The sequence below is a fragment of the Lutra lutra genome, chromosome 11 (genome assembly GCF_902655055.1).
Source record: "Lutra lutra chromosome 11, mLutLut1.2, whole genome shotgun sequence".
In the NCBI taxonomy this organism is placed as follows: domain Eukaryota; kingdom Metazoa; phylum Chordata; class Mammalia; order Carnivora; family Mustelidae; genus Lutra; species Lutra lutra.
Window position 1 is genome coordinate 86,189,855 of NC_062288.1, and position 15,214 is coordinate 86,205,068.

General features: G+C 44.0%; 1 protein-coding gene across 3 annotated transcripts in view; it reads right to left on the minus strand.

The window, feature by feature from the left end:
- Window positions 1-219: 219 nt before the first annotated feature.
- Window positions 220-15,214, minus strand: part of UBE2H (ubiquitin conjugating enzyme E2 H) — a 108,427-nt gene continuing 93,432 nt past the window's right edge. For all 3 annotated transcript variants that reach the window (XM_047696145.1, XM_047696143.1, XM_047696144.1), the window contains 2 exons: window positions 9,129-9,257; window positions 220-4,543 (listed from right to left, as the gene is read on the minus strand). In XM_047696145.1, coding sequence (XP_047552101.1) covers window positions 4,419-4,543; window positions 9,129-9,257 — 254 coding nt within the window. In that variant the 3' untranslated portion in view covers window positions 220-4,418. The remainder of the gene's footprint in view (window positions 4,544-9,128; window positions 9,258-15,214) is intronic.

Genomic DNA, 15,214 nt, shown 5'->3' on the forward strand with positions numbered 1-15,214 from the left:
GAGGTGGGGCTTCTTAGTTACCACTGTCTTAGGGTGACACTCCCTTCCCACACCCACCCAGTCATCTTCCTCTGTAAGGGCTTCTCAGACACAAAAGCAAGCCAGAGTCTGCTGCTGAGAGGAGTCAGATGAACAAGGAGGGTGTTCGTTGTTGCTTTTAAGAAAGGGCTGAGTAATCATTGAGGCTATCATCTTATTGATCAAGGTCCAGCCATGTGCCAAGGTATATACACATTTTATTTAAAAAAGTTTACAGTTTTCATTATACACAACTATTAAGAGGTTATAGTCAGAGGAGGCATTTGTCCTGTTGACAGAAGTGCCCGCTAGATCATCACAATGCATGGAGAAAGGTGGGAGGGAGGAGAGGGCAAGGAGAAAATAAGCGATAAAAAGCTTAGATTTCAATTAAGGGCTGGTAAGTCCCTTTCCTCTCTTCAAGTATCACACAATATGTACCAAATACAATCAGTAAATAATGGCCATTTCTTCCCAAGCCCACAGCCAAGACGAGTATTTGCCTAAGTGAGAGTCCTGGCCCTTCCTCAGGTGGGTGGAGACCCCGCCTGCCCGATCAGGGTGAGCTCCCCCTTCCCCCAGGGGCCTCCACGCCAATCCTTGATGGAACTACTAAGGTGTTCAGTGGCCAGAGAAATTACGAACATGGATTCAGAAGTCCAAAGAAAACACAGGTCTTTGTGCCCAATCAGGAATAATTTGATTTTAGTCAAGAAGGCCGTGAACCCGGTTAGAAGTTGGTAAAAGAATTCTTGCTAACGGCTTTCATTTTTTCTGATTGAGTCCCTAGAATGTAGAAGGGCCACGAGCCATTTAAAAATCAAACACCAGTTCCCAGAAACTTGGGTGTCTAGAAACTTCCCCCATGAAGGCTAGCAGAGGATCTGTCTTTCATGATTCTAGCCGTAACAGGAGGCCTAATGAAAAGCAAGTGTCAGGCCAAGGCCAATCAACTTCAGAGAGCATTTTGAGGAGGAAAAAATTCCTTCGAGGGGAGACACTCCTCAGGAGCTTAGATCAGCCAGTTGGCAATGAGAACAGCTTCTGAAGTGGAAGGACGACGTTAGGTACTGGAGAGACATATGGCAACTTCTGAAAACTACCTTACTAGTATAAAATGCTGGTTGAAACTGCACAGTCACCTCAAGGAGGGTGACAAGATCAAAGACAAAAGAGCACAATGCCAGCATCTAGCTTGGCTACCACGAAATGCAACCTGCCAGACCCCGAGCAGCGGGCTCCGGGCTGCGGCTGCAGCCACCTCGCTTGTCAGTTTTGGCGAGAGCTGGAGCTCGGTATTTGAACAGGGGCAAAGGATGGCTTGCGCTGGTCAACCACAAGATAAAACTTGGAAACTATGGGTATGCTAAGAAAGGGAGGGAAACTGCCAGAAGCAACTCTGACCTACCACCACCACCTTTAAAAGCAGTCATGTTCAGCCCCACTGAGGGGCTCTGGATGCTTTTCTGAGTGTTATGACGGGAAGTCTGGAAAAGTTTCCGGAGCTGTCACACCCCCTCTTCTAGCCTTACTGTATCATCAACCACTGGAGGCCAGGGTCCTCTGATTCCCAGCCAGGCTTTCTTCCAGCTCCCTCTGTACCTAGAAGCACAGTCGTCTTCTCCTGGCTACCTCCCTCAGGTACAGGAAGGGACAAAAAGTTAGCGTAAGGAGGGTTCTGTTCAACTCATCAAAAGCCAGTTTCTCAGACGAGAGGGAAAGCCCCACATGGAGCCAAAAGCATGCATGGGACCAAGGTTAGTGCCCAGAAAGGACAGATCTGCACGGAACCAGCAGGTACAGCGTGATCTGGGTAGCCATAGCCATTCCAGGAGTTTCCTGCACTAACAGGGAAGCCTCAGTACACCTTCATCAGACAGACTTGGATGGACAGACACACACGCACACATGCTGCAGCCATACTTGGGATCTGCTTCTTAACCCCTGTGACCTCCCGCGACACGTCTTCATTCGGATATTCTGCACCACCAGACTCCCAGTGCCAGAGCGTTCAATCCGCGGCGAGCCAATGTCTTTTTTGAGAAAAAGGTATTTAGTCGGGGAGCAGAGCTGTGGCTCACATACATTCCCCCAAACTTGGCTCTACTTGTTTTGTTTTGTCTTGTTTTTGACAAGATTAAAAGCAATTATTATCTGGACATTATTTTTTTTAAGGTAATTAGAACACTATTGTTTATACAATATTGAAAAAATACAATTTTTATTGTTTGAACTCAAATCACCACCCAGCACTTTTAAAGCCTACCCTAAGTCGCACCTACAATTTAAACGGTTATAGCACAAGCAAACTGCTAATTCAGCAGGTAAGCAGGTTAGACAGCGCCAGCAGAGACCCTCCCTCCCCCAAAGTAAGAGAAGACAACGCGCTAGAGAAGTTAAAGCACACCATTCCATGTTAAATAGTTAACACTACCCCTCCAACAAGCCACAAATGCTAGATAGATAAACTCGGTACGGTTAACTAACCACAGCCCTACATAACTGCACTTTAAATTTTTTTTTTTTAAAGAAAACCTTTTGCTTCATGCCCGTAATTAACATAAATTAAGAAAATTCTTTGTCTTTTAGGAAAATAATCATGCTAAAAGCAAGTTGTACTTTATATAGATTTTCAAAGAAAAGATTGATTGTGCTTTTTGAATAAAAAAAGATAGGGTATCTTCCAACCTCACTGACTCCAATCTTGTGGAACACAGATAGCACTTCTAAACTAAAAACACACACCAGAAAGAAAAACTCAATTATCCCAGTGGGACATTAAAAAATGGTCTTTAGAAGGTTTTAGGATTGGCTAATTCTGCTACTGTCCTATTGGTTGTGGCAAAAAAGGGATACAGACTTGTTGTCTAAGGTTCTCCAAACTCAGCAGGCAACACTCAGATTCGAAAGAAACTCTGCCGGCAACCTGGACATATGGTGAGCTGAGTAAACATTTGATTAGCAGGCATTTTAAACTGTCTGATTTCCTCTTAACACATACAGGAGAGAATATGTTCTTCCTTCAAAACCTGTTCTACTGCATCGTATTTCCGAACGCTTTCCTCTTAATTCAGTCACACTCCGAAAAAAAGCAGTTTGTTTTTCCTGTGTAGAGTCACTTTGGGTACAAGGACCTTTATTTGTTCCAATTATTACTCATTTTCAATTTAGAATGTGTGTTGGGTCTAAAATACCCATTTCCCACTCCCACAAGCAGATGATGACCAGGTTGCCGCCAAGAGCGGCAGCAGAAGGGAAAACAAAACCAAAAACATGAAGGGGAGGAGAGTACTTAGGAGTCACAGCCACCAGACAGGTCTTGCCGAGTCTAATGGTCCACTGAGTGGCTGTCCAAGGAGGAGGCCATCTCTTGGTAGGTGAAGATTAAATTTGCAACCTAAGCACAATTCACACACACACACCATTTTAAAAATAAAGGCGGGGGAGCTGGGGGGAGGAAAGGAAGGGGAAGAAAAAAAAAAAAAAGCTCCAACCCAAACAAAAACACCCACAACCACCCTCAAATTTAAAGCTCTCAGTCCAGGGCAGCAGTCTCAAAGTGGCCTAGAGGACAAGGAGGCGACTCTGCAGGTGCTGGATGAGACAAAGCACCTTCCCGGTCACTCTACTTCTCTTGTCCTGTCCCCTCAGAAAGCTACGGATTATAAGCGCTACCCCAAGAAAAAGAATCCGGTTCAGAAAACACTTCCAAGAGGTTCTCCAAAGCAAAAACACTTGTGGCTGCAGGGCCTGCTAGTGAGTCGGGCAGGAATCTACATATAAAAATGTACTTAAAATCCAGAGTCAGAAATTGTTTTACGTTTCAATACTCCAATTAGCTCCCTGTTTTCTACTATTACTCCACAGAAACGGGGCCACCTGGGGGTCCCAGGAAGGAGCGGCTCCGGCTCGGATGCGGCCGGCTCCTCGTGCTCCCACAGCAGGCCTGGTCCTCCCCCAGTTCCTCCCGTCCATTTTGAAAAAGCACTATTCTATCTTCACGTCCAAGAGCTGGATGGTTTGGTTTGTTTCTTTGGAACCATCAATAAAAGAAGCAACTCTTTTCCTGTTATCCTTACTCACGTCTATCTATCGGAGTGGCTATTTGACAGCTGAGCAGCGCACAGGCTGACCTGGCCGAGTGGACTTGTGAATGCATGCATTCAGACCGCATATTGCTACCAAAATGGAATGTGGGAATATGCTATGCACCTCAGATTGAGAAATGACCAAGAAATCAAGATCTAAAGGGTGATATATAATATATATATATCAATGCTATTATTCATAAAAACCTTGTTTAGTAATAAAAAAAATTGCTTTGTTTAAATATGAATATTATAGTCTGCTTCTCATGGTTAGGAAATAATAGTCTTTCTGAAAAGCAGGTGCTTTTTCTACTACAACTCCATATCCTGGGCCTCATCTTCAGAAAAGTCAGACATAGAACTCTCCGACGAGCTGTCACCGGTGCCCTCCTCCTGCTCTTTCAGTGCCTCCTCTGTTGCGTATTTCTGGATGTACTCTGCACAGGGGGTGGGGAGGAAGAAAACACAGGGGCAGTGAGCAGGCAGGTCTGTGGTTTGGTGACCCCAAAGTTGGCGCGGGGCTGGGGAAGTTCAGGCCTTCCTTACCTGCCAGGCTATGGTCACTATAGCTAAGGGGAGACCCCACGGAGGATGTCTTTGGCATTCGTGCATTCTACCCCCTTCGTAAGAGAGGCGAAGCAGAGCATCTGACGTGTAGGGAAGAGACACAGACTGCACCTCCAGCCCCAAACTCCCCAGTGCCATCACCTCCCAGGTGCATGTGTCCGAGGCAGCCCACCGCCCCGGGCCTTGGCTGCGAATCAGGGGAGAGCCGGCAGATGTCCAGGACGGTGTCTGTGTGAACTGGCCTCCAGTTCGGCCACCAGGCCGCCCTCGCTCTTGCCTCGTTGGCTTATCCATATGACCACGCTCCTCCAAACTTGCAGGACTGGGGACATGTGGACCCCCTACTTTCTCCTTATCTCTGTGTTAAAAAAACTATTCACCTCCCAGGCAGAGCAGGACTAGTTATGATTCCACAGTAATTTATAAGGAAATCCCCCATCATTTTCAGACTTGCACTTATATAATTACAGTCAGCCCAAATCCATTATTTTAGGAACAGATTTTAGTCTAAACAGATCCTGCCTGTCAGGTTTCTGAAGCAGCTGGTGAAAACGGTCTCTCCATCCGCTCGGGAACGAGCTGCTATCTGGAGACACAGCGAGCCTGAGCAACTCGATCATCTACTACTCACCTGAAGATCTGGCTGAAACAAAGTTTTAAGAACTGCTGAACAAACAACTTGTTCCTAAAAACTCTAAGCGCACACTGATTTTCAGTAAATGGCCTACACACAGTATGAAGAGACAAGACAGGACCTACTGAGAGAGTCAGCAGGAGAGAAACACGCCCTCATGTCCTTAAGCCGTGTTTCTCTCCTACGGAGTCACAGGCACCGAGCACAAGAGTAAGAGAAGGAAAATGGCCAAAGGAGCTGGCCAAGTTTGAATAATGTAACACAGGGGCCTAGCTAAGAGTATTTCTGATATATTTAAAGCCAGATGCAGGGCTCGATCCCAGAACCCTGAGATCATGACCTGAGCTGAAGGCATATGCTCAAATGACTGAGCCACCCAAGGGCCCCTAAAAGGTTGTTTAAAAAAAAAAAAAAGGAAAAAAAAAAAAAAAGAAAAAAAAAAAAAAAAGAAAAAAAAAAAAAGAATGCGTGACAGAGACTACACGTGGTCACATCTGGCCCTTTACAGAAAAGTTTGCAGACTTCTGACTTAAAACCCTACAAATTCATTACATGAAGTTTTAGGCAGAGAAGAGACTTCAAAAGCTCCTGATTAGGTAAGAACTCACCTGAATTTACCTCTTAGAAATGTTTATTATAGTCTCAGAAAGGTTATTTTTACCCTCTAATCGGTCAGCTACTTCGCTGCATTTGTAGAAAGCAGCTGCTGCACTTTGACATTTCTCATGGACACTGTTAAGGTGGTATTATTAGTCTTCTTTAGTATATTCGAGGAAATAAATATGTTTTAAGTGCTTAGCATACTAGGACATGGCCTTTCAGGAGACAGAAAAATTAAGAGCAAGGTCATTCCTGAGCGGGAGGCCAGACGCCGATGAAAGGAGTCAGCTGCCAAGTGCGATCGGGGGGAGCATGAAGGCAAGGTCTCTGGCCTCTTAAAGCTAGGAAGGCAGGCACATCTGCACTGACCCTTGAAGGAATTCTCAGCTGTAGCACAGGACATGCCATTCCAGGTGAAAGGCACAGCCTCACCAAAAGAAGAGGGGAGGGGGTGCCTGGGTGGCTCAGTGGGTTAAGCATCTGCCTTCAGTTCAGGTCACGATCCCAGGGTCCAGCTCCTCGATCAGAGGGGAGTCTGCTTCTCCCTCTCCCTCTGCCTGCTGCTTCCCCTGCTTGTGTGCTCTCAAAAAAATCTTAAAAAAAAAAAAAAAAAAAGCACAAGGGAGAAGGACATGGCCAGGATGTGAAAACACAAGGCCAAGAACTACATTTGTTCTCTGAAGCAAATAAGGCAAAATGTACAGTAGGTCTTACTGTAGTTGGATGGTGAGTATATGGTTATTTTCTGGGTTTTTTTTTTTTAGGTTGACACTTACCCTATGGAAGGGAATGTAGCTGAGTATCTGAAACTCATCCAGTGTGATGGTCACATATTGCTACATTTAGGAATGAAGGTGAAGATGGAGATCACACACAGTGAGAGAGAGCCATGAATGGCAGGCTAAGATGCGGAGTGTGTGTATCTTTAGACAGTTCCCTGGTGCTCCTCCTACATGCAGCTCCTATCTACATGATAAAAAACGTCAACTTAATGTGAATGCTAACAAAATCCATGGTAAGAAAAGTTACACACGCTGACCTGTGAGGCTAGGCAGAGAAATGTCTCCTGGTAGCAGCCTGGGAGAGAGGTCCCATCTAGACATGTTTTTGGAAACCACCTACCTGGAGGGAATCACCTAAAGCAGTGAGGGGTGAATCAGCTCCCCAAGTGGTGATGGGGGTGAGGGAGGGCTGAATGACCCGAGAGGCTTAAGACAATGACCATGTCTGGGAATGGAATGAGAAAGGTTTTCAGGAAGGGAAAGGGCAGAACACAAAAGCTGCAGAGAAGTCAGGAAAACATGTCTTGAGCAGAGTGCACATGATTAGGGAGACAAGGGAGTCATAGATTATCAGAAGAGGAGGGAAAACGAGCTAGCAGGGGTTTAGGGCGAGGAAGTTAAGAAGTTTGAAAATGACAGGAAATCAAGAGCAAGACTCCTAAAGAGGTCCACAGGAGCAGACAAAAGCTTCTGAGTGGGGGATGCCTCCGACAGGCTGGGTGCAGAGGAGAACCCAGTGGTGGGAGGCAGGGGAGAACTGGGAGGACAAGCCCCCTGGCTGGGGGAGGGAGCACGTCTAAGCCATCAGGATAGTTCTTACAGTCCTGATTTTCATTACTCAGGAAGACAAAAATGATAGCCAACACTGACATTTCAGAAAGCAAAAATTCCCTAAGCTAGAGCTTGCCATTCTAAAATAAAAATGTAGATTGGATTCCTTCTGTAACTGGTACTATAGCAGATATGTACTAAAACAGGAATAGTGCTAAATTGCTGAGGCATAATGAATGTAAGAACTATAGAAATATCTCCACAGCAAGATGTCTGTGGGCTGCAGACACTGTTAAGGGATTCCTGTGTCCCAAGTTTAATACAGTCTCATAACAGAATTTCATCTGGTGGAAACGGACTGCTTTCTTTCCTCTTGAAATACATGTTTGGCTATACAGATATTCTGCTACATAAATTAGATATTAATTTCCAAGGACACCTGAAACCCAAGTATATAACTGAAGTAGATTTATTTATCTCAACAGAAGTACCAAACAGTACCCTACAGGAATCAGAAAAGGGCGAGAAAACCAAAGGGAAGCCTCAGATGCGCCTATCTCATGCCTGCACAGTTAAGAGTGAAGACATATATATTCCAGGCTCTTGTAAATTACTTCTACTGCCACCTCTTGCAAACGGACCTCAGAGGGGCCACACACCGGCAGAAGCTGACAATCTTCAGGCAAGTCATGCTAATAATTAGGTAACAATGACCGCCATCTGGTAAAGAGAGCAGGCCTACTTTCATGGACTTTGAATTCCTTTCCTTTCTGGTGGAACTTATCTAGACTTTTCACTATGAAGGTACTCAAGCACACGGAGAGGTAAAAATGAATACCAGTAAACCGGCGTGAAGTTACAGATGTTCTTTCAAAACCACAAGTTCATTTTAATGAACTTCATGTCCCATTAGCAGGTAACTTTCAGAGTGAGAAAGGAGGATTCCAGATCGTAAAGGATGAGCAAATGAGCGCTCCTACCACGAGCACATTTCTACCTAGCACAGCACATTTCAAGTTTTAATAGAAAACTGGGCCCTGGGGCCAGCTATCTGCACTAGACAAGAAATGCGCCCAGGTGTAAACTTGCCAAAGTGAAAGAAAATCAGTATGGGGCCAGGGAAAGAAACTAGCTGGATATTCTTAACTCAACAGGTAAAATGATACAATAAAAAAAAAGTGTAAGGATAGATTTGGCGTTTCTCAACGTCTAAAGTTAACAGCTTTCCTGACGGGCCAGGATGATGCGGTCTGTAAACAAATGGGAGATTATGCCTTATCCTTTAATCCTTCATTCTTGAGTCCCAATTTTCTAATTCTACAAGACAAGAGGAAGCAAATGAAGGCCGCGGTTCTGCTGGACAGGGGTCTGTGGGGATTTCCACCACACCTGGTAAGTGCCCTCCCCCACTTTCTCATCTTTCCTTTGGCTCTTTCTCACTCCTTCTCGTCTTCCTTGCTGGGACCTTCAGCCTTCCCAAGGTGTGGATGACCCCTTGGAACTCCAGGGGCTAGTGAGTTCTGCTCCAGCCCACAGACAGCGGTCTCTTTTAAGGCCTGAGAAAAATTATTATTAACTAAGAAAGGCATTTAATGATCTTAAAAGGCACTTAAAGCCCAATACATGTTAAGTTTTTCTGTCTCTAGGTTAAACTATTTGCTCTCTCACCTTTAATTTTCTGCTTGTATTCTTCTGGTCGGTGGAGGTACATTGCTGCAGCATCACCGTTCAGAGGATCTATGGGGTTGGGATAGGCCAACAACTGGGGCAGGAAGGACTCAAATATATTGGTAAGATCTGAAAAAACAAACAGAAATATATCATGCATGGAATAAAACAAGTTCACCTAAAATTCACTTGAGTTCAGTAGTCAACACTGCTTATCTTCCGAAGTAATCAGCCACATGGACGTTTTCCATAATAGTGTGCTCTGTTACACGTGAGCTCTAGTACACAGGCTTTTCAGTATCAATTTTAAAACTTAAAATTTAATTTTGCTTTGAAGAATCAGATGAAGGTGTGTCTGATATTCACTTCCAAAGGCAGTTGTCCCAATTCTAATTCAGTCCATGTTCTAAACCAAGAATTCAGAAATACTACAGACATTAATTAAAATGCATGCCCTGAAACTCCACAGCACTCTACAGTCTTACAAAACGAGTAGTTATCTCTTAATATTGCCTTTTACTACAGCTTTGAAAATTCCCACTCTGGAAAGTATTCAAGCGCCAGATCTCAAAAGAAGTTTTATAGGCCTTGATGTTTAATTCAATTCTCATCACCTTTAATGGAGGTAAACAGAACCAGTTTTTTCATTCTTCTGGCTAATGAAGGTAGGAACCTACATAGACCACTTAAAATCACAGATAATCATGAGACAGAGAAGTACCAATTTACTGAATTTATTAATAATCATTTTAATAGACACATATTAGCTCCCTTCTTGCCAGATGCAGCACAAGGTGCTGGGTGTACAGCGATAACATTTCACACACGGCAAAGTCAGCAAGAACTTCGCAGCCACATAGTGCTTTGTAAAGGAAATGGGCCTTGCAAACCTGTAAAATAAACTACACATTTCCATCACTTCAGAGATGCGGTAACGTCCGTTCCGTTTGGCCCTCAGCAGTCAACTGGGGAATCTTAGTGCCTCCAGCTCTCTGCCCTCCTTCAGTTACTCTATCATGTTTTGTGGAAAAATTTCTGTTTCTGGGGGGAAGGCTAAAGCACAGCAGCATAAGAACCACTCCTAACATTTATTCTGCTCTTTTACGGTATTTTTTCGCCTTTACAACGAGCACTCTGATGCAGTCTTCTAAGTGAATGTCTGCTCATGTCACATCACTGTGGTTCTCAGGGAGGCATGGTTTTGCTCCCTGGCAGACATCCTGTGATGTCTGGAGAGATTTTTGGTTGTCACATCTGGAGGGCGGAGGGGGAACCAGTGGTGCTAGCAGCCCTCCTGGTGAGAAGCAGGGACGCGGCTAAACACCCCACAATGCACAGGACAGCACTTTATAACAAATAATTATTTGGGCCAAAATTCAACAGTGCTGAGGTTAAGAAATCCTGGTCTAGGTAAAAGGGGTTGATAAACTTTTTCATAGAGGGCCAGAATAAATACGTTAGACCTTATGGGCCAGGTTTGGACTCTCTTTTAACAACTCAACACCTAGTTTGCCACTGTAGCACAGCAGCACTCATAGATAATGGGAAAACAAAATGGGTGTGACTGTGTTCCAATCAAACTTTATATACAAAACCAGGCAAACGTGTGCCACTCTCTGCTTTAGAAAACCCCATGAGTAACAGCTCTTCCTCATCAGTGTAAGGCTTCCCTAATGGTCAGGGTGCGCAGCTGCAGAATAAGCTGGAGCTGCACCTTTTTACGCAACTTTCCGCATGATGAGAATGTTCTGCATCGGCACCGTCCAATATGGCAGCTGCTGGCCACATGTGGCTATGGACGCGCTATGGCTGGTGTGACTGTGTGACTAAAATTTTCATTTTATTTAATTCTAACTTACATTTAAGTTAGTACACATGGCTAGTAGATCCCATATGGGACAGTACAGGTCTAGACAGTAACGTCACCTGTTCCCATGCACCGTGCAGACATAGAGGTTTACCTTAGGCATCAAGTAACAGAGACTTGGTATTATTCCATGGACTGGAGCTATTTCAGCTTCCTAAGGCTAACTTCCCAAAGAACCATGTCATAGTAAGATTCCCACGTGTCAGGAAATAAATGGAGAGATTCCTCAACAAAAAAGCAAAACAAAAATAATCCTCCAAGATAACCCCCCGTCACCTGTAGTAAGATTTTCACTGACGTTATACTTAAAAATTTTTTTTAAAAAGGAAGCAACATATTCAACAAACCAGTAATTACTCATGGTACAAAACCAATGAAAACTACTCAAAAGGCTAAAGAGTCGGAAAAAAACACGTAACTGATGTTGGGGGATGAAGTCCTTAAAATGGTATGTTCTCTAGAATTGTAACTATGTACAATACATGTGCATAAGGATATTTAAAAAGTTATCTCAAGGCAATATGCTTGCGACTTCTCCTTTTCACACATCAAGTGACACTGATTTTTTTTACCCTTTAAAAATAGCATTTTCCTATGAATACGTCCTTTCTACTTTTGCATATGTTTGAAATATTTCAGTAAAACATAAGTCTAAAAAAAAAATCAAGGTAAATACATTCAGAAGGAAAAAAACAAGGGTATGGAAGTTTTACAAACTCAGTATGATCTGGGAGCAGGGAAGAGTTAACAAGACTGACACCAGCACTAACAACACTAACAGGAACGGGAGCAGCAACAGCCTGCACTTACAAAGCCCTCACTCCAAACCAGGCCTCTCTGAGTACTTTACACGTGCACACTCAGTTTCACTACAGTTTCACTACAGCCAACGACCTCGGTACCAGCTATCTCCATTTTGCATATGGTGGAAACTGAGGCACAGAGAGGTTGGGTAACTGCATTTCAATCCTGGGCTTATCCACCATGCTGCCTCTGTCAATAGATGAAATGAGCAGTGTCGAAACTTTCATGAAGGCACAAGCTACCCACATCTTGGCATTAAAACTGCATATCCTCACAGATGGCCACCCCAACCCCCACCCCGTGCACAGTCTTCCCTACTCTCAAGTTCAAGGCCCATAGAATGTTCTCTAAGCAGAGAATGTTAAGGGATTTCTGTGGCTCTGTTGGGATACTTCGCAGAGGTCATGTGCTTACTTTCAAGGACCTAAACCACAGAAAGTAGCCCACGGCCTCAGAGACACCCACACATGGTGATCTGGGCATTCTCCTGTCATATCAGGAGCTACTCAGAAACATTAGCTGATGAATATTCCTATCAAACAACAAAAACCTTTAAAACACACACACACACACACACACACACACACACACACACACACCACCCAAAGTGTAGGTTTTATTCTCTTTAAGTAATGTTCAGAAGTGCTTGAGGACTTGAGAAATAGAGCAGATGACATGCTTTATAACTAGGTGTTTTCTGTGTTCCAAGAAGGGATTTTTATACCTTTTCCCCACTATTTTTAAGTTTTTTAAGCTACCAGAAGTGACCCTGCCTAGGTATTTGTTCCCCAAAAGTAAAGAACCCTCAATTATTTGTTCTACCTTCCTATGTTTGTCTTCCTGCATTAACACACTTCTGATCCATTTTACAGATGTGCTGAGTCATGCCTGTAAAACAGAAGAGCAGAAAATGTACACAGCCCAGGTTCTGGGTGAAGAGGACAGCATTTGAAGACCAGGGTGTTGTGGCTATGGCCATTTTATTTTTTATTTTTAGATTTTATTTATTTATTTGAAAGAAAGACAGAATGGGAGCGGGCGGCAAAGAGAGAGGCAGACTTCATGCTGAACAGGGAGCCCAGCATGGGACTCGATCCCAGGACCCTGAGAACATGACCCGAGCCAAAGGCTGACCCTTAACTAAGCCAGCCAGGCAGGTGCTCTGCCACGGCCATTTTTAGAACAAGTAACACAGCCCTGGGAGTGGCTAACAGAGTGATTACTACTGAGAGGGTCCTCTCCAAGGAAACATCTCTCCAAAGTTACAGATAAAAATCTTCTTTCAAGTTAAGTGTTGACAGAAGAAATCTAAACTGGGGTGACTGGGTGGCTCACTCAGTTAAGCATCTGCCTTTAGCTCAGGTCATGATCTTGGGGTCCTGGGATCGAGTCCCATGTTAGGCTCCCTAACCTCAGTGGGGAGTCTGCTTCTCCCTCTCACTGTGCTCCTTCCCCTGCTTGTGCTTTCTCTAATAAATAAATAAAAATGTTAAAACAAGAAAGAGAAGAAGAAACCTAGACTGTAAACTGAAAGTGAAATGAAGAAACCTTCCTTTGGAAAAATACATTATAAAATGAGGGGGTTTTCCCCCTACAGTTTTTAATAATGGTAATAAAATATGAACATCTCTCACTTTAAAAGTCTTTTAAAAAAATATTAATCGGGGGCGCCTGGGTGGCTCAGTGGGTTAAAGCCTCTGCCTTCGGCTTAGGTCATGATCCCGGGGTCCTGGGATCGAGCCCTGCATCGGGCTCTCTGCTCAGCAGGGAGTCTGCTTCCCCCTCTCTCTCTGCCTGCTTCTCTGCCTACTTGTGATTTCTGTCTGTCAAATAAATAAAATCTTTAAAAAAATATATTAATCGTCCACTTTTTGAAAGGGAGAGAACCAGACACACAGAACACCCCAATCTCAAGATTACAGTCAGATGGTTCCATTACTGGCTGCCTTAATTTTTAAAGGAAGTCCAAAGATCCCTGAAAGTATGGTTTATGACGAGCAAACAGCTCTTACTTTTGCTTTGGACTAAATCAGCACTTACAAAAATGCAGTCCATTAAGACGTGGTTCTTCAGCCTGACCTTACAGTATTAATATTAACAATATTACAACACTCATTCCTCAGTTTAGGCACTTAAACTAATAATTTGTATTCATATTTAATTTTTAAAAACACCAAATCATACTGCTCTCTCATCAAAAGCAGCACTATTTACCCCCTTCAGCCCAGAGCCGTGGTTCCTAGTTAGTCCAGATCCTCAATGTTTGTCCATCAAAATTACCTGTGGAGTTTTTCCAAACCCTGCACACTGAGGCCTCATTACCTACACCATGGTCTCTGGCTCAGGACAGACTGGCATACGTGTGTGTGCGCAGCTGCAGAGCCAGGAAATGCTACCTACCCTGCACACCCCTACCCGGAACAAACGGGAAGACAGCTATTGGCCTGTTCGGGGCTCTGAACTAAACTGCTCAGGCAGCTGTGGGGGGCCACGCCCCGAGCCTTTCAGCTCCTTCCTGTACTCTGCTGTCACCCTCACTTCCTCCACGTGGAGGTACTCCAAATGGAAGGTAGAAGAAAGTGGATCCGTTGCAAGGGGCTTTAACGGGCTGCTCTGGAGTAAAAGAGGCAGCGAGAGAGATCATCTAACACACTATAGACTTTGGGCAGAGCAAATTCCATTAGACTGAACTGTTTCCAGCGAAAGTGGTAAACAACAGATGGGAAACCTAGAAGACCACAAGTCTAATCTCAGGCCTTCCACTGACTTGCTCTTTGACCTTGGGCAGGTCTCTTCCTCCCTGCATCTCAATTTCTTCATCTGCAAAAAAGAGAAGTATAATACTGCAGTTCCTTACACGGGAGAATTAACACATTACTAAAAAGGACTATAAAGTAGGCTTCATATGTCATTAATGGACTAGGCTCAAGTATTCAAAAAAAAAAAAAAAAAGCCACTTTCTTAGAGTAGAAATTTCAGCTACCTGTATCCCTCAAAGGATATATGTTAATTAAAATGAGTCACAATGGGGGAAAAAATGCGCCAATTCCCCTACTCCAGGTGACTCACAAAAAGATGGTACATGGCTTAAAGGAAAAAACATAGGAGGGGATGAATCACAGATCATGTTTTATTCTGGGCTGTTTATAAGCCACTGATCATATTATTTCTTCTTCCTCTATTTCCTGTGAGTGTTAAAGTGGGAATTTTGGTAGAGCATGCTGCTTGCTACCTTTCAGGTTAAAGCCCTACGGATGCCCCGAGCTTGACGTGGCCTGCCCTACCAGGACCTGTCATTACCAAGCCAGCATTCACCCCAGAGACTTTAACTTGCATAATATTCACCTGTTTTCCAGACTTAACACCCCAAATGCTGTAACTTAGAAACCACCACCATCACACAGTAGTTATGGCT